The following is a 21,395-nucleotide window of genomic DNA, read 5'->3' on the forward strand; positions in this document are numbered from 1 at the left end:
TATAAAAAAAATTAACACTTTAAAATATAAAGATATAACATATTTTTATAAATAATATAATAAAATATTATTTTTAATTAATAATAATGTTATTAATATAATATAATTTTTTTAGTATATTAATTTATTAATTTTCAATAATTTTACATGTTTTTTGTAAAATAATTATTTATAAACATTTTATATAAAGTTATAATATAAAATATAAATTTTCGTAAAGTTTAATTTATTTTTCGTAATAAATTAAGTTTCATTTAAAAAATAAAGTAAAAATAACAATGCCTTAAAATAAAACGACCAAAAACGAGAAGAGAATGTAGGAAATCTAAGGGACGGCACTCTGGACTTGAGAAGAAACATTTCCAATTGCATGCTTAAAGTTAATGTGCATCGATGAGATCGTGGGCTCTTTGGAAGCTGTACTTTCACAGCCTTTCTCTGATGATCTGATAGTTGAAGAGTGCATAATTAAGCATACCTTGGGAAGTGCAAGCAAAATCAGAATCAGTATATGATTAAAACACGCCAAGCAAAGTTTCTGCTCTTCACTAATATTTGGCCATGGAGAAGCTCGAGAAGAAGACTTTAAAGACGCTGGTGCTTAGCAAGTTTGGTTCTGATTTAACCAAAATGGCAGAAGAGGTAACCCCATGTTGTTTCCTTTTCGTATATAGTAAGCCCTGACTACTATGGCTTGTTTGGCTTTTTTCCAGGGAAAGTTGGATCCTCTTATTGGAAGAGAAAAGCAAGTAGAACGAATCATTCAAATTCTCTGCAAAAGAAGAAAAAACAACCCTTGTCTTCTTGGTGATCCTGGGGTTGGAAAGACTGTTGTAGTTGAAGGGTTCGCATCAAAAATCGTTAATACCAATGTTCCTCTTAAACTTCAGGGCAAGAAGGTAAGAACGTTCATCAATTACAAAATCCTGAAGCTCTTCTAAATGTGTCTTTTGAAACTCAGGTGTTTGCTCTAGACATGGGGCGTCTGATTTCTGGTGCCTCTAATCGGGGAGAGTTTGAGGAGAGACTAACACAAGTGGTGGATGAAGTGAAGGAAGCTGATGGAGATATAATTCTCTTCATTGATGAATTGCACACTATTATCGGAGCTGGTGCAGGTGGTCAAGCCTTAGATGCTGCAAATATATTAAAGCCAGCCCTTGCAAGAGGCGAATTGAAGGTAAATCACTCCATCAATACTATGTAGGATTGCTTACATTGTCGATCTCTTATTGATTTGTTCACTGTATAATTACTCCATATTGAAGGATAATCGTAAGTTCTTTGTTTCATGTTTTTTTTTTCTTCGGGCATGCAGTGTATTGGGGCAACTACCATTCAGGAATACAGAAAGTACATTGAGAAAGATGGAGCATTAAAGAGACGATTCCAGGCAGTGGATGTTCCAGAGCCCTCTGTTGAAGAAGCCATTGAAATACTAAGAGGGCTATGCCCAAAATATGAAGCACATCATAATGTCAAATATGAAGACGAGGCTTTAGTTACAGCTGTTTCTCTATCAAAGCAATACATGAGGTTAGTCTATTCTCAAAAAACACGACATTATCCATTGCTGGGCTTCTAATTATTATATGTTTGTGGACGTCTTTCAGTGATGCCTTTCTCCCAGATATGGCAATAGATCTGATTGATGAAGCTGGTGCAAGGTTTCAACTCTTACAACTGCCACATTCGCCTCCAACGACATGGGTGGTGACCAAAAGGAACATAGAGCAAGTTGTCTCAATGTGGACAGGGATTCCAGTAGAGAAAGTGACTGTTCAAGAAGCCCACAGGCTTCTTAACTTGGAGAAAAAACTTAAAAAGCACATCATAGGACAGAGAGAAGCTGTTGAAGCTGTAAGTAGAGCCATTAGACGAGCTAGAGTTGGGATTAGAGACCCAAATAAGCCTGTTGCTAGCTTCTTGTTTACTGGACCTACTGGGGTTGGAAAAACTGAACTGGCTAAAGCTTTAGCATTTGAATATTTTGGCTCAAAAGAAGCAATGATAAGATTCGACATGAGTGAATATATGGAGAAACATGCAGTATCTAGGCTTTTTGGCTCACCTCCAGGGTATATAGGCTATGACAATGGTGGCCAGCTGACAGAATCAATTCGCCGTCGAGCTCACTCTCTGATTCTCTTTGATGAGATTGAGAAGGCTCATAGAGATGTATTCAATGCATTGCTTCAAGTTTTAGATGATGGTATTATGACAGATGGTAAAGGGCAGAAGGTAGATTTCCTGAACACTATCATCATCTTGACTTCTAATATAGGAGGTGGCAGTGTAACTCGCCATGTAAACCGACTTGGATTCGAGCAGGTGAAGCAATTGGTGGCTGAGGAGCTGAAGCAGAATTTCAGGCCTGAGTTCTTGAATAGAGTAGACGAAGTGGTAGTGTTTAAGCAGCTAATGAAGAGCCAGCTGAAAGAGATTGTTGGGATTATGATGAAAGATTTGCATGAAAGGCTGATGAAGGCCATGAATGTAAAGCTTCAGGTGACTGAGAGATTGATGGATATGGTGATTGCTGAAGCTGAAAATCCCAGTTATGGAGCTAGGCCATTGAAGAGGGCGATTGTGAGGATTTTGGAAGACAATTTGGCTGAGAGGATATTACATGGAGCTATAAAAGAAGGCGATTTAGTCTTTGTGGACATTGATCCCATGGGAGAAGTATTTATTTTGAGCAATTCTTGAAGAATATACTAATCATTTTATATAAATGATTGCATGATAAAATTTCTCAGTTATAAATTGTAATAAGGCATAAGTTTTTATTAGTAATTGAATTTATCATATTTTATATTATAGTTTATTCTTAAATTGACATAATTGTATTACTTCCCTCATCCTATAATTTTTATTTATATATTTTTTAATTATTTTAAAATTATTATTGATTTTTTTACACTATAATAATATATAAATTAACTATAATAACTCTATTTAATTTTATTTTATTTGAATTTTTTTTTAAATATCTCTCTATATTCAATAAATTTAATATTTTTAAAATCATATAATTAAAAATTAATAAAAAAATTGTATTTTTTATGTGTGAAAAAGTAAAATATAAAAAAATTATAAAATAAAAAAATATTTCATTATCAGAACTAATATAAAATTATTATAGTTATATTATTTAATTGCCAAAAAGCTAATATAATGCGCACACTTTTATTTTAAAATCACTGGATGTTGGATTGTGTGGTGTAATTTTTTTTTTTAAAATAAACGAAGTCGTGGATGGACCGAGCAAATAAAATTAAAAATGCTAAGATAAATTTATTTCACCTTAATAAAGAGAAGAAGGGAAGAAAAATAAAGAGAAAGGATGAAAAATCACCTAAGATAAATTTAAGTTCTAACATTTAGTATTTTCAAACTTATTACCGATAAATTATCTTTGAAACTAAAAAAGAGAAATTTTTAAGACTTTTATTTAAGGGATTGAACATCTTTATTATTGTATAATAAAAGCATTGATTTTCTAAAAACATTTGAAACCTTTGTATTAAAAACTTTTCATTCATACATCTGATTTTCATTGGCAAATCTTCTCTTCCTCTTCTTAGTAGCATTTCTGCTATATTTATTAAAAGTTGTTGAGAGTGTTTTCTTTTAAATCAAAATCTATATAAAGATTAATTGAGTGTGTGGTCACTTGATAGAGATTTTGAGCACCTGTTGAAACTTAAGTGAGAGTTTGAGTGTAAATCAAACGTGTAAAGGTCTAAAGTTTGAGTGTGAATCAAATGTGTAAAGGTCTACAAACACCTGTGAAGCTTGTTATTGTATGAAAGGTTGTTCTCTTGCCAGTTAAAAGAGGTTTAGTGGAGTAAAGACTCAAGAAAGAATTTTAGGAGAGTCGATGTAAGCTATGTTTGCCATCTCTGAGTTTGATCTTCTTATATCTAATCTCTTTACTTTTAAGCTCTCATTATTAATCTGAGATACATGTTTGCAAGTTTAAATCACTGTTGATAAGAGTTTGATAAAAATTAGCTTGCTATTTTAATATCTGCTTTTTATTAATTGCTCCTACTGAATTTTAGTGTATCTGTTTTTAGCTTTTTTATATAATCTTCCAAGAAAATTTTTGAGATATTTGTTTCAACGTATCACTCTTTCACCGTCAGAATCAATAGCTATAATTTTTCATTAAATTTTAGAGTAAGGGCTACAAAATTGCTAAAGTGACCCATTCACTCCTTCTTGGTCACTGGACAACGCTAATTAATCTTTTGATTTTAAAAAATGCATTAAAATATCTTTGAAATTTTAAAAAAATCTACTAATTAGTCTCTTTATCACTTTTAACCCTTTAAGTGTCGTAGAAAAATCTAAAATCCCTTCAAAATGAAAGGACTAATTAGTAAGTTATGACCGTTTCAGTTGAAGATTAGGACCGTTTCATTTATGAGAATTGATCATTGAAGTAAAAATATTTTTATTTATTATAATAAATTAGTTCTAGTTACAAAAGACGCTTCTCATAACTAATTTCTATTTAAGTGTAAATTAATTAGAAAACGTTTGCTAATTAACCCTAGTCAATAAACAACCCAAACATACTAGATTTAATTTATCAACCGCCTTAAGAATTAGAGAGATCTAATTATAACCAACAAATCAAACCGCGTGGCGAGTTTAAGCTAGATCATGCTAACAATATATTAGCTTGAAAATATGAACAACTCTACTATCTATTTTTTTATACCTGCGTCTGAAATTCATTGGTTCGACTAATTCGGATTCTTACCGGGCAGATCCATTTAGGATGCAAAGCGATATCTCCCAAGTTTTTAAAGGTACTCCATACCCAGGGTTTGAACTCGAGACTTCTAGTTAAGGGAGAAGGGACACACATCATCCCATCTCTCCCCTTGGGGGTTGTCTACTATCCATTCTTGTTAGAAGTAAATCTAATATGGGCATATCATCAATTTCTTCTCCATTAAGAATTTATAAAGTTGAAGCATAGGAAGCCACTTCATGCAAACATACAAGCTGCCAACAAATAAGTTATTAACTAATCAAGTCTATTTTCTTAATGTTAAAGAAACTTTTATCTTGGTCAAGTGATGGACATTTCTTCACCGTGTTGACTTGCCATTAAATTAAGAGTTGGTCATTAATTTTACTTTTGGACCACCAATTTTTAGCTATAAAAATGATGCTAATTGTAGCATTTTTACTCAGAATTTCTAGAGAGAAAATATTGAGAAAGTGAGAGAAATTTATATAGACAAAAAATAGAGAGATTTACCTCCATGAGTTAAGTTAAAAATAGCTCCTATGAGTTATAGTGTGTGTAAAAAATATTTTGTATTTATGAGAGTATTTTTTTTAATAAATTTATTTGAGTGTTTGTGTGGATAATTAATTCCACTTAGTTTTTTAGGTAATTTTAATTTCAATTATCAATATTTGATATCAGAGACGGTTATAATAAGATGGCCTTTAGTTCAAGTGCTGGAGTCCAATAAACTCAACTAGTGTAATCAACAATTTTCAAGTTCAATGGAAAAAATAATTTTACAATATGAAAACATTTAATGGAAGCATTTAATGGAGCTATGTCTGAAGAGCAATGACTTTAGAGAAATTTTAGAGAAAGGGCTCGAGAAAAAAGAAAAGCCAACAACTGAAAAAAAGCAGCAATTTGTTCGTGATTGTTCACTCAATGAGAATGCCCTATTTTTAATTTGTCTGTCTGTTGAGTTGCCAGTTCTTGAAAAAATATTTCATGTCAATACAACAAAAGAGACTTGGAATATTTTGCTCAAAACATATAAAGGTGCAGATCTAATTAAAAGAACGAGGTTGCAGGGATTAAAAAGACAGTATGAGCTAATGGAGTAGGGAAAAGATGAAAGTATTCTTGATTATTTTTCTTGTATGCAGAAAATAGTCAACGAGATAAAAATAATGGTGACAAAATTGAAAAAAAAAAGATATTGTGGAGAAAATTCTGCAAACGCTGTTAAAACGGTTTGATTATGTGGTTACAGCCATTGAAGAATCTAAAGATCTTGAAACTTTGACTCTTAATGATTTACAAGCCTTATTGGAGTTCTGAGAATTATGGATGAACGAGAGGTCGCCAAGCACATTGGAACAATCATTAAAAGCCCAAGTAAATTTAAAAAATGAGAAGGAATCAATCACAAGTAGAACAGAGTAGAATCAAAGAGGCCAAAATTTTAGAGGCAGGGGATGTAGAAATTTCAGACCTACTACCAGACAAAGAGCATGAGGTAATGTTTTTTCTCAAAATAAATCTAACACTCAACATCACAAATGCAAAAAGCCTTTTCACTATTAATATGAATGCAAATCACATATTCAATGTCACAATTGCAAAAAATATAGGCACTATAGCAAAGAATGTCATGCCAAAGAGAATTGAAAATAGAGAGAATCATGCTAGAGCTGCTTAGAATGATAATCCAGAAACTTTGATGTTGGCTAGTCATGAAAGCTCTAATAGTAATGACAGTCAATGGTTGCTAGATTTGGGCTGCAATAATCATTTGAGTGGAAATAAGGATGTCTTTTTTCTAGCTCAATGAGTCGTTTCGTTCTTCGGTGAATCTTGGTGATAACTACAAAATTCCAGTTCTAGGAAAAGGGAGAATTGCCATTAAAGTCAAGAATGGATCTTCAAACTATATTTTTGAAGTATATTATGCTACTAGCATTTGCCAAAATCTTTTAAGCATAGGATAGCTAGTAGAAAAATGCTATGACTTGTATTTCAACAAGCGTGCGTACAATATCAGTGATGTAAAGAAGGGCGTGAAGTGATGTAAAGAAGGGTGTGATCCTAAAGACGAAGATACCAACAAGCAGACTGTTTCCAAGCCATATAAATTATGATAATTCTTCTTATTGCAACTCCATGGTTATTGATGATAACTGGCTATGGCATATGCGTCTTGGATACCTACATTTTGGAAGCATTAAATTCCTTCCAAATAAGGAATGGGTTTCTAGCTTGCCAATCATTCAAGTTCCTGAGCAGATTTGTGAGCATTGTGTTATAGATAAGAAGTACAAAGATCCATTTCCTACAAATTAGATGTGGAGAGCTAAAGGACCACTTGAACTTATGCATTCAGATTTGTGCTATGTGGAGGTTCCATCAAATGGAGGTAACAAATACTTTATCACTTTTATTAATGATTTTAGTAGAAAGACTTGGGTTTATTTATTAAAACAAAAATCTAAAGAATGTGAAGTACTAAAGAATTTTGTGACACATGTTGAAAAACAAAGTGGTCATTCCGTTAAAACTTTAAGGAACTAATAGAGGCACTGAATATATTGTCTATGATGATTATTTGAGAAAGCGTGGAATCAAGCATCAGTTGACAGCTAGATATACTCCTCAACAAAATGGAGTAGTAGAAAGGAAAAAAAAACCCATCATGGATATGGTAAGAAACATGTTGCATTGCAAAAAACCACCTAAGAGTTTTTGGGTAGAGGTTGTGGCTTGTGCTATCTACATTTTGAATAGGTGCCTTGTTAAAAGTGTTCGTGATAAAACACCACAAGAAGCATGGAGTGGAAGAATGCTAAATATAAGCCATTTGAGAGTATTTGGTTGCATTGCCTATTCACATGTACCTGATGAGTTGAGAAAGAAGCTTGATGATAAGGCAAAGAAGTGCATCTTCATTGGTTATAGTCTAGAGACAAAGGGCTATAAGTTGTACAATCTAAAGACTTAAAAGATGATTATCAGTATAAAAGGAAAGGAGAAATAGATGGAAGAAATCGTGTTTTGTATTGTATTGCAATTGTCTTTAAATAGACTCTGTACAAAGATAAATACAGTTACAAGAGATAAGTTTACAAATATACAAATATGAGATTTAAACCAAATCTGTTAGGATATTGGTTTATCAAGATAAGTTTGCAAATATACAAATATGAGATTTAAACCAAATCTGTTAGGATATTGGTTTATCACTCCCCCGCAAGATTGAGGTACCATCAAGGACACCAATCTTGGATCTCTGATGAGTAAAACTGGTTTTGATCAATGGCTTTGTTAACAAATCAGCCAATTGATCCTTAGAGGACACATGAACACCTCGTATTTCTCCTTTGTCAACCAAGTCTTGTACAAAATGAACATCAATTTCGATATGCTTCATTTTCGTATGAAATATTGGGTTTTGACAAGTGTAAGTAGTAGAAATATTGTCACAGTAAATGGGCAGTGAATTGTCTTGCAACTGAACTCCAAGTTCAAATAATAGAGACTTGACCCACATTACCTCAGAAGCTGTTGTTGCTACTGCACGATATTCAGCCTCCGTAGATGACCGACCAACGGATTTTTGCTTTCTGGAAGACCAAGAAACTGGACTATTGCCAAGATACAAGATATACCCCGTAGTCGATGTTCTATCCATAGGATCCCCAGCCCAATCCGCATCTGAAAAAGCATGAAACTTAAGAGAAGATTGCGGTTTAATAAGAATGCCATAATAAAGAGTGGACTTCAGATAACGAAGGAGTCGTTTCAAGGCTTCCCAATGCAACTTTGTGGGGTTTTGCATAAATTGAGAAAGCTTGTTTACTGAGAAACAAATATCAGGTCTCGTCCAAGTCAAATACTGGAGTGCACCTATTGCCTTTCTATATTCAGTTGCTTTGACAATTTCTTCCGTTTCTGTTCTCTTCAAGAGTATCACAGAAATCGCAAAGGGTGTGGTAATCGGCTTAGCTCCTTCCATGCTATGAGTAGCAAGTAATTTCCGCACATAATGGTGTTGAGATGAGAAAACTCCCTTCGAAGTTTGTTGCATGTTAATACCAAGAAACAAATTCAAAGTCTGCAGATTCTTTAATGAAAAATGGATAGCAAGCTTGTCAATGAATGTTTACATGAAGGCCTTGCAACTTCCTGTAATAAGAAGGTCATCAATATATACAAGAAAATAACATAATATATTATCATTATTGTAGACAAACAAAGAGTGATCACTAGTAGATTGCACAAAACCAAGACCAAGAACACAACTTCTCAATTTTTAATACCAAGCTCTCGGTGCTTGCCGAAGTCTATACAATGCTTTGACCAACTTACAAACATATCACAGTTTAGTGTTGTCAATAAACCCAGGAGGCTGCTTCATGAATACTTGTTCCTGTAATGGACCATGCAAAAAAGCATTATTAACATCCAACTGAAATATAGGCCATTTGTAAGTCACTGCCAAAGTTAAAACTATCCGAATAGTTACTGGTTTTAAAACAAGACTGAAAGTATTCCCAAAATCTATTTCGGATTGTTGACTGTATCCTTTCGCAACAAGACGGGCTTTGTATCTGTCAATACTACCATCAACATTCTTTTTAACTCGAAAAAGCCATTTACAACCAACCAAGTTATGTTTCGGATCAGGTGGTACCAATACCCATGTTCCATTTCTTACCAAAGCATTAAACTTGTCAGACATAGCAGCATGCCATTGAGGATCAAGAAGAGCGTGCGAAACACATGTTGGTTCAAAAATTTTTGGGATTGGATGCTTAGTTACGAGATTAAGATTTTTCGGTTTAAATATGTTATTTTGGGACCTAGTAACCATCGGATGAGTTCGAACAAGGGGCTGGACAGGAGTAACAATATTGACATTTGTAACGACCCGAAAATCGGACCGCTACCGGCGCTAGGATCCAGATCGGCTTAAGGCCGCCGGGACCCGTAGCAAGCCTGACATACAACCTGTAAACCTGTATAATCCCATACATTATCAACAACGTGCATAAAAATTTAAAACTTTTCTTTCAAATATCCAACTCAACCTGAACATATACTGTGCATAGTCATAATCATAATCATGACCCCTCTGTGGGATCTCAACAATGCCTCAATGGGCAATACAACATGAGATGAGTTGGCTAACATCTGTATCATCAAATAACTAAGATCATGCATCAACAAGGGATTACAATACTCATAGGGTCAAGCACACCTATAACCTCAATATACCTCATTACATACATACTGTAATCTCTTACATTACATCATATTACAATTGTCATGTCCACCATCTAACTATTACATACACATACTTCAAAACTCTGGCTAACCTCCTGGTCTACCCTGTACCTGCACATCTGGGGTTAGGGGAGAGGGGTGAGCTACAAAGCCCAGTGAGCAGAATAGTGAAAACATATATTTAAAAATCTCATGCCATTATGTAATGCAACACATCACAACAAATCACATCTCGGATGGTATTGTCACCAATAGTCCTCTACATAGTCCAACTGTGCCGGGACGTAGAATGGGTACAACCGGTCTTTCCCTTATCATAACATATCATAACATACCAATGTGCCAGGGACGTAGAATGGGTACAACCTGGACTTTCTCTTACATCGTGCCAGGGACGTAGAATGGGTACAACCTGGACTTCCATACCATATCTCATGCCGTAGCATCATCATATCATATGAGGACTAAAGGGTCATCCAATAACCAATCCACATCAACATCATAAATGCAATGCAACATATTCGTGAATACTAATGCAAACAACCTACTATATCTCATGGCATTCATGATGCATGGATCATGCTCAAAATTCATATTTCATTCATTTTAAAACTTAAGGTTTATTCCACTCACCTCTGGCTAGCTCTGATAAACTCTGTAGCAGCTGGCTCACTGCTGGGGTCCTCGGTTCCTCGGGTCCGAACCTACACAGGTGGACTCCAATGAGGGACCAAACATACATAAACACAACTCTAATATACTCCCCAAAACCCCCTAAAACATCATAAAACAACTACATAAAAACATGCAAGAAATGGCTGGACAGGGCACTTTCGGCGGCACCTTCGGCGGCCGAAAGTCCCTCCAGAGCCGAAAGTCAGGCAGGTTCGGCGGCACCTTCGGCGGCCGAAACTCCCAGACAGAGGCGAAACTCATGCATGTTCGGCGGCACCTTCGGCGGTCGAAAGTCCCAGACAGAGACGAAAGTCTCTTTTCGGGGGCAACTTCGGCAGCCGAAAGGCCTGCCTCCCCAGCCACGTTCGGCGGCCGAAAGCTCCTTCGGCTGCCGAACCTGGTTTCTGCCAAAGGGCAGAAACTTGGCTCCTTTGTGCACATTTGCCTCCCAACTCTCAAATCATGCATAAACTTGTTCTAAAACATGCATACATATCATACATCACACCTAGGGGTCTCAAACTATCAAATACCCCAACTACAACACTTCAGACGCACAAAAATCAACATACATTGTTCATCAAAACATCAAAACCCATAAACTCATCAACAAGTCTAAATATGCCTCTCTACCCATAAAACAACTAAATGCTTGTTTAAAACACATAACAAGGGTGGATCCGAGCTTACCTCTTGAAGAAAACGAGAGGAAAGGCGATCCTAGCTTGGAGATGGAGAGATTGAGCTCTTTGAACCTCCAAGTACCCAAAACTTGCTCTTTACTCACAGATCTTCAAAACAGAAGTTAAAACCCGTGAAAACCATGGAAGATCTAAGGAAAACACTCAAGATCGAGGGAGGGGTGGCGGAGACTCACCTTGGCCGACAACGGGGAAGAAAAAGCTCACCCGTGCGGACCTAAGGGACCCTTTTATAGGTGGCTGGCCAGGCCATGTTCGGGGGCCGAATGTGCCTCCGCATGCATGCCATGTTCGGCGGCCGAACTTGACTTTCGGCGGCCGAACCTGAACTTCCCTCACTCATGCTTTCGGGGGCCTAACGTGCCTCCAAAACGCATGCATGTTTGGCGGCCGAACTTGACTTTCGGCGGCCGAACCTGGGTTTTCCTCCAAAGACTTTTCATGCAAAAACTCATTTAATTTTCATACTTAAACCATGAAATACCTTAAAACATTTTATGAAAACATGTTTCTACCCTACTAGAGGCTTCCGACATCCGAGATTCCACCGGACGGTAGGAATTCCAATACCGGAGTCTAGCCGGGTATTACATTCTCCCCCCCTTAAGAACATTCGTCCCCGAATGTACCTCAACTAGCACACATAGCATGGCATAAAACATAACATACATACATAGCACGTAAACACAAAGAGATCCAACCTTAAAAGAGATGGGGGTACTGCTGGAGCACAGACTCCCGTGTCTCCCAAGTGCATTCTTCCAAGTTGTGGTGGTTCCACAGGACTTTCACCATCGGGATTTCCTTGTTTCTTAGCTTTCTGATCTGGGTGTCTATGATCCATACTGGCTGTTCAACATAGGTGAGATCCTCTTGGACCTCCACATCAGGCTCACTAAGAACCTTGCTCGGATCTGACACAAACTTCCTCAACATTGAAACATGGAAAACCGGATGGATTCTTTCCATTGAAGCAGGTAAATCCAGCTTGTACGACACATTCCCAATCTTTTGCAAGATTTCAAAGGGTCCGATGTATCGTGGGGCTAGTTTACCTTTCTTCCCGAAGCGAACCACTCCCTTCATTGGAGACACCTTGAGCAATACCAGATCCCCCTCCTGAAACTCTAACTGTCTCCTGCGGACGTCTGCATAGCTCTTCTGTCTGCTGGAAGCAGTCTTGATTCTCTCTCTGATTATGGGTACCACCCTGCTGGTGATCTCTACTAGTTCAGGCCCCGCCAAGGCCTTTTCTCCAACTTCCTCCCAGCAAACAGGTGACCTGCACTTCCTCCCATATAAAGCTTCATAGGGAGCCATCCCGATGCTAGCATGATGGCTGTTATTGTAGGCAAACTCCACCAAAGGTAGATGCTGCCTCCAAGAACCACCAAAATCCAGCACACACATTCTAAGCATATCCTCGATAGTCTGGATGGTCCTTTCTGACTGTCCATCAGTCTAGGGGTGGAAGGCAGTACTGAAATCCAACCTGGTACCCATGGCGTTCTGCAGACTCCGCCAAAACCTGGAGGTAAACTGGGGCCCTCTATCTGACACTATCGAAACAGGAACCCCATGCAGCCTGACGATCTCATCCACATACACCTGCGCCAACTTGTCCACAAAATAGCCACTCCTGACAGGAATGAAGTGAGCAGATTTGGTGAGTCTGTCCACAATCACCCATATGGAGTCTAATCTGTTGGATGTCGCCGGTAACCCCACTACGAAGTCCATAGCTATATTCTCCCATTTCCATTCTGGAATAGGTAGCGGGTTAAGCATTCCAGCCGGCTTCTGATGTTCCAGCTTCACCCTCTGACACACTTCGCAGGCTGACACGAACTGTGCCACTTCTTTCTTCATCGCTGGCCACCAATAAACCTTCTTTAGATCTTGATACATCTTGGTGGCTCCGGGGTGAATGCTGTATCTTGCATTATGAGCCTCTCTCATAATGTCTCCTTTTAGCCCTATGTCATCTGGTACACATAGTCTGCTCCCATAGCGGAGGATCCCCTTGCTGTCGAATCTGAACTCACTACCATTGCCTGACTGAACAGTCCTGGCAATCTTCACTAACTCCGGGTCCTCATGCTGTTTCTGAGCCACCTGCTTCAGAAACACGAGTGCCACTCTCATCTGGGCCACCAAGGCACCTGTACCAGACAACTCCATTTGTAGACCTTCCTCAATAAGCTTGTAGAACTCCTTCACCACTGGCCTCCTCTCTGCCGATATGTGGGATAAACTGCCTAGTGACTTCCGGCTTAGGGCATCTGCCACGACATTCGCCTTACCCGGATGATACTGAATCTTGCAATCATAGTCACTCAGCAGCTCCACCCATCTCCTCTGTCTCAAGTTCAAATCTCTTTGACTCAGGATGTACTGCAGGCTCTTATGATCTGTAAAGATCTCACATTTTACCCCGTAGAGGTAGTGCCTCCACATCTTGAGTGCAAAGATTACTGCTGCCATCTCCAGGTCGTGTGTGGGGTAATTCAACTCATGCTTCTTCAGCTGCCTAGAAGCATAAGCAATCACCCTCTCATTCTGCATCAGTACACAACCCAGTCCCACACGGGACGCATCACAAAAGACTGTAAAGTCCTCCTCACTAGATGGCAGAGCTAAAACTGGTGCTGAAGTCAACCTCTTCTTAAGCTCTTCAAAACTCTCTTCGCACTGGTCGGTCCACACAAACTTCTGATTCTTCCTGGTCAATCTGGTCAGAGGAGCTGCAATTTTGGAGAAGCCCTGAACGAACCTCCTGTAATAACCAGCCAAACCCAAGAAACTTCTGATCTCTGTCACTGAGGTGGGTCTAGGCCAGTTAGCCACAGTTTCTGTCTTCTTGGGGTCCACCTCAATTCCATTCTCTGACACTACATGCCCCAAGAACGAGATGCTCCTTAACCAGAACTCACACTTGGAGAACTTGGCATACAAGCCATGTTCCCTCAAGGTCTGCAAGACCAACCGCAGATGATGGGCATACTCCTCTGCATTCCTGGAATACACTAAGATATCGTCTATGAAGACAATAACGAAGTGATCCAGGTACTGGCTAAACACTCTGTTCATGAGATCCATGAATGCTGCAGGGGCGTTGGTTAACCCGAACGGCATTACAAGGAACTCAAAATGCCCATATCTGGTCCTGAAAGCTGTCTTCGGCACATCTTCATCCCTTATCCTCAGCTGATGGTACCCCGATCTCAGATCTATTTTGGAGAAACAACCTGCTCCGGCTAGCTGGTCAAATAGATCGTCGATCCTAGGCAACGGGTACCTATTCTTGGTAGTGACTTTGTTCAACTGCCTGTAGTCGATACAAAGCCTAAGGGATCCATCCTTCTTTTTGACAAACAAGACTGGTGCACCCCAAGGTGAGGTGCTCGGTCGGATGAAGGCCTTTTCTACCAACTCTTGCAACTGTTCCTTCAATTCCTTTAACTCGGCTGGGGCCATCCTGTAGGGAGGGATAGAGATCGGTCTAGTTCCAGGCACCAACTCTATCTCGAACTCTATTTCCCTAGCAGGTGGTAAACCTGGAAGCTCATCCGGAAAAACATCCTGAAACTCTCTGACAACTGGCACCGAGGCCGGCTCCCTGACCTGACTGTCTAGCTCTCTCACATGAGCTAAGTACCCCTGACATCCCTTCCTAAGCAACCTATGAGCCTGAAGAGCTGATATCAGACCTCTAGGTGTGCCCCTCTTGTCTCCTCTGAAGACGACCTCTGACCCGTTCTGATCTCTGAACCTGACTACCTTGTCCCTACAGTCCAAGGTAGCACCATGGGTAGATAGCCAATCCATCCCTAGAATGACGTCAAAGTCTGTCAAATCTAGAACCACAAGGTCGGCGGAGAGGCATCTTCCCTCAACAAAAACTGGACTGTACTGGCAGACTGACACTGCCACTGACGGGTCACACTTGGGTCCACTGACCCATAGGGGACACTCTAACCCAGAGACTATCAGACCCAACCTCTCAACGGTTCTCGGAGCAATAAAAGAATGAGATGCACCCGGGTCCATTAATGCATACACATCAGAACACCCAATGACGAGATTACCTGACACCACGGTGTTGGATGTGTTAGCCTCCTGCTGAGTCATGGTGAAGATCCTGGCTGGAGCTGATGGACCTTCACCTCGGGAACCAGAAGAAGAGGCTGCCCCTCTCCCTCTACCTCTGCCACTGCCCTGAGTTGTGGCTGGAACTGTTGGCTGTGCCACACTACCAGAAGCTGTCTGCTGGGGCTGGCCCATAAAAGGCGCTCTAGGACACTCCCGAGCTATGTGTCCCTCCTGACCACATCTGAAATATGTATTAGTCCCAGCTCGACACACTCCCCTGTGCGGTCTTCCACATCTCTGGCATTCTGTACCATCTGAGCCTGAGCTCGAGCCACCGCCAAATCCCAGACCGGATTTCAACTTGTTCCAAAACTTATTCTTCTTTGGCTTCCTGGTGGTGTTATCCCACCTCTTCTTACCTGAGCTCTGAGAAGAGAACCCCGGTCCTCCTCTGCCTGGGGTCTTAACCCCTGAAGACTGGGTCACTGACTGCTTCACTGACCCCTCAACTATAGCACTTGCTTCCATTCTTCGAGCCTGTAATACCCGGCTAGACTCCGGTATCAGAATTCCTACCGTCCGGTGGAATCTCGGATGTCGGAAGCCTCTAGTAGGGTAGAAACATGTTTTCATAAAATGTTTTAAGGTATTTCATGGTTTTAAGTATGAAAATTAAATGAGTTTTTGCATGAAAAGTTTTTGGAGGAAAACCCAGGTTCGGCCGCCGAAAGTCAAGTTCGGCCGCCGAACATGCATGCGTTTTGGAGGCACGTTAGGCCCCCGAAAGCATGAGTGAGGGCAGTCCAGGTTCGGCCGCCGAACCTCAAGTTCGGCCGCCGAACATGACATGCATGCGGAGGCACTTTCGGCCCCCGAACGTGGCCTGGCCAGCCACCTATATAAGGGTCCCTTAGGTCCGCACGGGCGAGCTTTTTCTCCCCCGTCGTCGGCCAAGGTGAGTCTCCACCACCCCTCCCTCGATCTTGAGTGTTTTCCTTAGATCTTCCATGGTTTTCACGAGTTTTAACTTCTGTTTTGAAGATCTGTGAGTAAAGAGCAAGTTTTGGGTACTTGGAGGTTCAAAGAGCTCAATCTCTCCATCTCCAAGCTAGGGTCGCCTTTCCTCTCGTTTCTTCAAGAGGTAAGCTCGGATCCACCCTTGTTATGTGTTTTAAACAAGCTTTAAGTTGTTTTATGGGTAGAGATGCATGTTTAGTCTTGTTGATGAGTTTATGGGTTTTGATGATGATTTGAATAATGTATGTTGTTTGTGTGTGTGTGAAGTGTTGTAGTTGGGGTATTTGATAGTTTGAGACCCCTAGGTGTGATATATGGTGTTTATGCATGTTTTAGAACAAGTTTATGCTTGATTTGAGAGTTAGGAGGCGAATGTGCATAAAGGAGCCAAGTTTCTGCCCTTTGGCAGAAACCAGGTTCGACAGCCGAAGGCACTTTCGGCCGCCGAACATGGCTGGGGAGGCAGGCCTTTCGGCTGCCGAAGTTGCCCCCGAAAAGAGACTTTCGTCTCTGTCTGGGACTTTCGGCCGCCGAAGGTGCCGCCGAACATGCATGAGTTTCGCCTCTGTCTGGGAGATTCGGCCACCGAAGGTGCCGCCGAACCTGCCTGACTTTCGGCTCTGGAGGGACTTTCGGCCGCCGAACCTGCCGCCGAAAGTGCCCTGTCCAGCCATTTCTTGCATGTTTTTATGTAGTTGTTTCATGATGTTTTAGGGGGTTTTTGGGGAGTATATTAGAGTTATGTTTATGTATGTTTGGTCCCTCATTGGAGTCCACCTGTGTAGGTTCGGACCCGAGGAACCGAGGACCCCAACAGTGAGCCAGCTGCTACAGAGTTTGTCAGAGCTAACCAGAGGTGAGTGGAATAAACTTTAAGTTTTAAAATAAACGAAATATGAATTTTGAGCATGATCCATGCATCATGAATGCCATGAGATATAGTAGGTTGCTTGCATTAGTATTCACGAATATGTTGCATTGCATTTATGATGTTGATGTGGATTGGTCATTGGATGATCCTTTAGTCCTCATATGATATGATGATGTTATGGCATGATATGGTATGGAAGTCCAGGTTGTACCCATTCTACGTTCCTGGCACGATGTAAGAGGAAGTCCAGGTTGTACCCATTCTACGTCCCTGGCACAGTTGGACTGTATGATATGTTATGTTAAGGGAAAGACCGGTTGTACCCATTCTACGTCCCGGCACAGTTGGACTATGTAGAGGACTATTGGTGACAATACCATCCGAGATGTGATTTGTTGTGATGTGTTGCATTACATAATGGCATGAGACTTTAAATATATGTTTTCACTATTCTGCTCACTGGGCTTTGTAGCTCACCCCTCTCCCCTAACCCCAGATGTGCAGGTACAGGGTAGACCAGGAGGTTAGCCAGAGTTTTGAAGTATGTGTATGTAATAGTTAGATGGTGGACATGACAATTGTAATATGATGAAATGTAAGAGATTACAATATGTATATAATGAGGTATATTGAGGTTATAGATGTGCTTGACCCTATGAGTATTGTTATCCCTTTTGATACATGATCTATAGTTATGTTTTAGCCAACTCATCTCATGATTGTATCACCCGTTGGGGCATTGATGAGATTCTACAGAGGGATCACGATTATGATCAGGACTATGTACATGTATGTTCAGGTTGAGTTGGATGAATGAAAGAAAAGTTTTAATTTTTATGTATGATTGTTGATCATGTATGGGATTATACAGGTTTACAGGTTATATGTTTGGCTTGCTACGGGTCCCGGCGGCCTTAAGTCGACCCGGATCCTAGCGCCGGTAGCGGTCCGATTTTTGGATCGTTACAGAATGGTATCAGAGCCCTAGGTTCATATGGTCGGACCTAGAGTGTCGGGCTCATAGAGGTTATAGAAGGTCAAGCACAATAGGAAAGGTCATGTCCACTAGGATAGAATGTGGAGTCCTGTCTTACATGATGATGTGAATTGCCATGACTTTGTGCATGTGCACTAATGATATGCTATGCTATGTGATGTATGTGATGAGGGTTCATGTGTGCCCACATGAACCATATGATGCTAATGTTTGTATGATGTGTACTGTTTTTCAGAAAACAGGATGAGAGGAACTCGTCGATCTGCACGATTGACTGGAGTGCCACCTGAGGATGAGGGCACGAGCGCCCGTCCTCCCACATTGCCTAGGGCAATGTCTTGTAGAGCCAACAGAGATAGAGTGTCAAGGGACCCTAGAAGGTCTTTTGATGCTAGCAGAAGGGGGACTGATAGAGGAGGAAGTTCTTCAGATGTGAGGGAGGTTATGGAAGAGGAGCAGAGGAGGGATGGGAACCTGGATGTGAGCATGCAGGAAGAAGGGACAGGGGAGTCTCAGGGAGGTGTTCAGGCCTCAGGGTATGGTTTTCCACCCCACTATCCACCCTTCCCACAGGGTTCAGGGTATCCGATGGGAGGCACATCGGATTACTCCAGCTTTAACCCCTACCCTACCTACATGCCTTATCCACCTTTCTATCCACCTTACACACAATACCAAGCTTATCCACCCTCACCCTTCTATCCAAACCCGGCAAACCCCACCTCGGGGAATGCTGCACCTCCACCTCCACCACCTACAGAACCAGCAGCCCCAGTTACTCAACCTCCTAGACCTAGCTCAGCTGATGGGAGCAAGGTAAAGATGACAGATTACCTCAAGCTAGATGCTCCCAAATACAAGTCAGGGGATGACCCCTTTGAGTATCTGAGAGTGGTGAAGACAATAACTGATGAGCTAGGGGCAAGTGACAGCAGGGCCATTCAGATGGCAGGGTTCACTTTAAAGTGCAAGAAGGCACGGGAATGGTTCAAGTGTTATGTGGACCCGAGACTAGACGGTATGACATGGGAAGAATTTGCGAATGAGTTCGCTGGATGGGCTTTTCCAGACAGTTCTAGAGAACTGAAGATGATTGAGTTTGAGCAACTGAGGCAGTCAGAGCATATGGGTGTAGAGGAGTTCACGGATAAATTCTTAGAGCTATTGCCTTTTTCAGGGCAAGCTCTAGATACAGATACGAAGAAAGCCAAGAGGTATGTTATGAAGCTGCATTCCAGGTACTCCTCGTTGGTTCAGTCAGCTGAGAGAGAAAGTTTCCACACTGTGGTGGCTATGGCTCGAAGAATGGAAGCAAGTGCTATAGTTGAGGGGTCAGTGAAGCAGTCAGTGACCCAGTCTTCAGGGGTTAAGACCCCAGGCAGAGGAGGACCAGGTTTCTCTTCTCAGAGCTCAGGTAAGAAGAGGTGGGATAACACCACCAGGAAGCCGAAGAAGAATAAGTTTTGGAGCAAGTTGAAATCCGGTCTGGGTTTTGGCGGTGGCTCGAGCTCAGGCTCAGATGGTACAGAATGCCAGAGATGTGGAAGACCGCACAGGGGAGTGTGTCGAGCTGGGACTAATACATGTTTCAGATGTGGACAGGAGGGACACATAGCTCGGGATTGTCCTAGAGCGCTTTTTATGGGCCAGCCCCAGCAGACAGCTTCTGGTAGTGTGGCACAGCCAGCAGTTCCAGCCACGACTCAGGGCAGTGGTAGAGGTAGAGGGAGAGGGGCAGCCTCTTCTTCTGGTTCCCGAGGTGAAGGTCCATCAGCTCCAGCCAGGATCTTCACCATGACTCAGCAGGAGGCTAACACATCCAACACCATGGTGTCAGGTAATCTCGTCATTGGGTGTTCTGATGTGTATGCATTAATGGACCCGGGTGCATCTCATTCATTTATTGCTCCGAGAGCCGTTGAGAGGTTGGGTCTGATAGTCTCTGGGTTAGAGTGTCCCCTATGGGTCAGTGGACCCAAGTGTGACCCGTCGGTGGCAGTGTCAGTCTGCCAGTACAGTCCAGTTTTTATTGAGGGAAGATGCCTCTCCGCCGACCTTGTGGTTCTAGATTTGACAGACTTTGACGTCATTCTAGGGATGGATTGGCTATCTACCCATGGTGCTACCTTGGACTGCAGGGACAAGGTAGTCAGGTTCAGAGATCAGAACGGGTCAGAGGTCGTCTTCAGAGGAGACAAGAGGGGCACACCTAGAGGTCTGATATCAGCTCTTCAGGCTCGTAGGTTGCTTAGGAAGGGATGTCAGGGGTACTTAGCTCATGTGAGAGAGCTAGACAGTCAGGTCAGGGAGCCGGCCTCGGTGCCAGTTGTCAGAGAGTTTCAGGACGTTTTTCCGGATGAGCTTCCAGGTTTACCACCTGCTAGGGAGATAGAGTTCGAGATAGAGTTGGTGCCTGGAACTAGACCGATCTCTATCCCTCCCTACAGGATGGCTCCAGCCGAGTTAAAGGAGTTGAAAGAGCAGTTGCAAGAGCTGGTAGAAAAGGGTTTCATCCGACCGAGCACCTCACCTTGGGGTGCACCAGTCTTGTTTGTCAGAAAGAAGGATGGATCCCTTAGACTTTGTATCGACTACAGACAGTTGAACAAGGTCACTACCAAGAACAAGTACCCATTGCCAAGGATCGACGATCTATTCGACCAGCTAGCAGGAGCGGGTTGTTTCTCCAAAATAGATCTGAGATCGGGGTACCATCAGCTAAGGATAAGAGAAGAAGATGTGCCAAAGACAGCTTTCAGGACCAGATATGGGCATTTTGAGTTCCTTGTGATGCCGTTCGGGTTAACCAACGCCCCTGCAGCATTCATGGATCTCATGAACAGAGTGTTTAGCCAGTACCTGGATCACTTTGTTATTGTCTTCATAGATGATATCTTAGTGTATTCCAGGAATGCAGAGGAGCATGCCCATCATCTGCGGTTGGTCTTGCAGACCTTAAGGGAACATGGCTTGTCTGCCAAGTTCTCTAAGTGTGAGTTCTGGCTG

At 41.4% G+C, this 21,395-nt stretch overlaps 1 protein-coding gene across 1 annotated transcript; it reads left to right on the forward strand.

Annotated features, from left to right (window-relative positions):
- Positions 1-339: 339 nt before the first annotated feature.
- LOC110627107 (chaperone protein ClpC, chloroplastic) lies at positions 340-2,822 on the forward strand. Its single transcript, XM_021773350.1, has 5 exons — positions 340-642; positions 714-899; positions 962-1,180; positions 1,319-1,536; positions 1,614-2,822. The coding sequence occupies exons 1-5, from the start codon at positions 562-564 to the stop codon at positions 2,707-2,709; spliced, it is 1,800 nt and encodes a 599-aa protein (XP_021629042.1). The 5' UTR covers positions 340-561; the 3' UTR covers positions 2,710-2,822.
- Positions 2,823-21,395: the final 18,573 nt, after the last annotated feature.

This window comes from Manihot esculenta, chromosome 11, assembly GCF_001659605.2.
Source record: "Manihot esculenta cultivar AM560-2 chromosome 11, M.esculenta_v8, whole genome shotgun sequence".
NCBI classification, from domain to species: Eukaryota; Viridiplantae; Streptophyta; class Magnoliopsida; order Malpighiales; family Euphorbiaceae; genus Manihot; species Manihot esculenta.

Excerpts from the sequence above, each read along its gene's own strand:
- LOC110627107 (XM_021773350.1), top strand. The coding sequence starts at position 562 with ATGGAGAAGCTCGAGAAGAAGACTTTAAAGACGCTGGTGCTTAGCAAG. Across the intron at positions 900-961 it reads TTAAACTTCAGGGCAAGAAG|GTGTTTGCTCTAGACATGGG; the intron begins GTAAGAACGTTC and ends TTTGAAACTCAG. Across the intron at positions 1,537-1,613 it reads CTATCAAAGCAATACATGAG|TGATGCCTTTCTCCCAGATA; the intron begins GTTAGTCTATTC and ends GACGTCTTTCAG.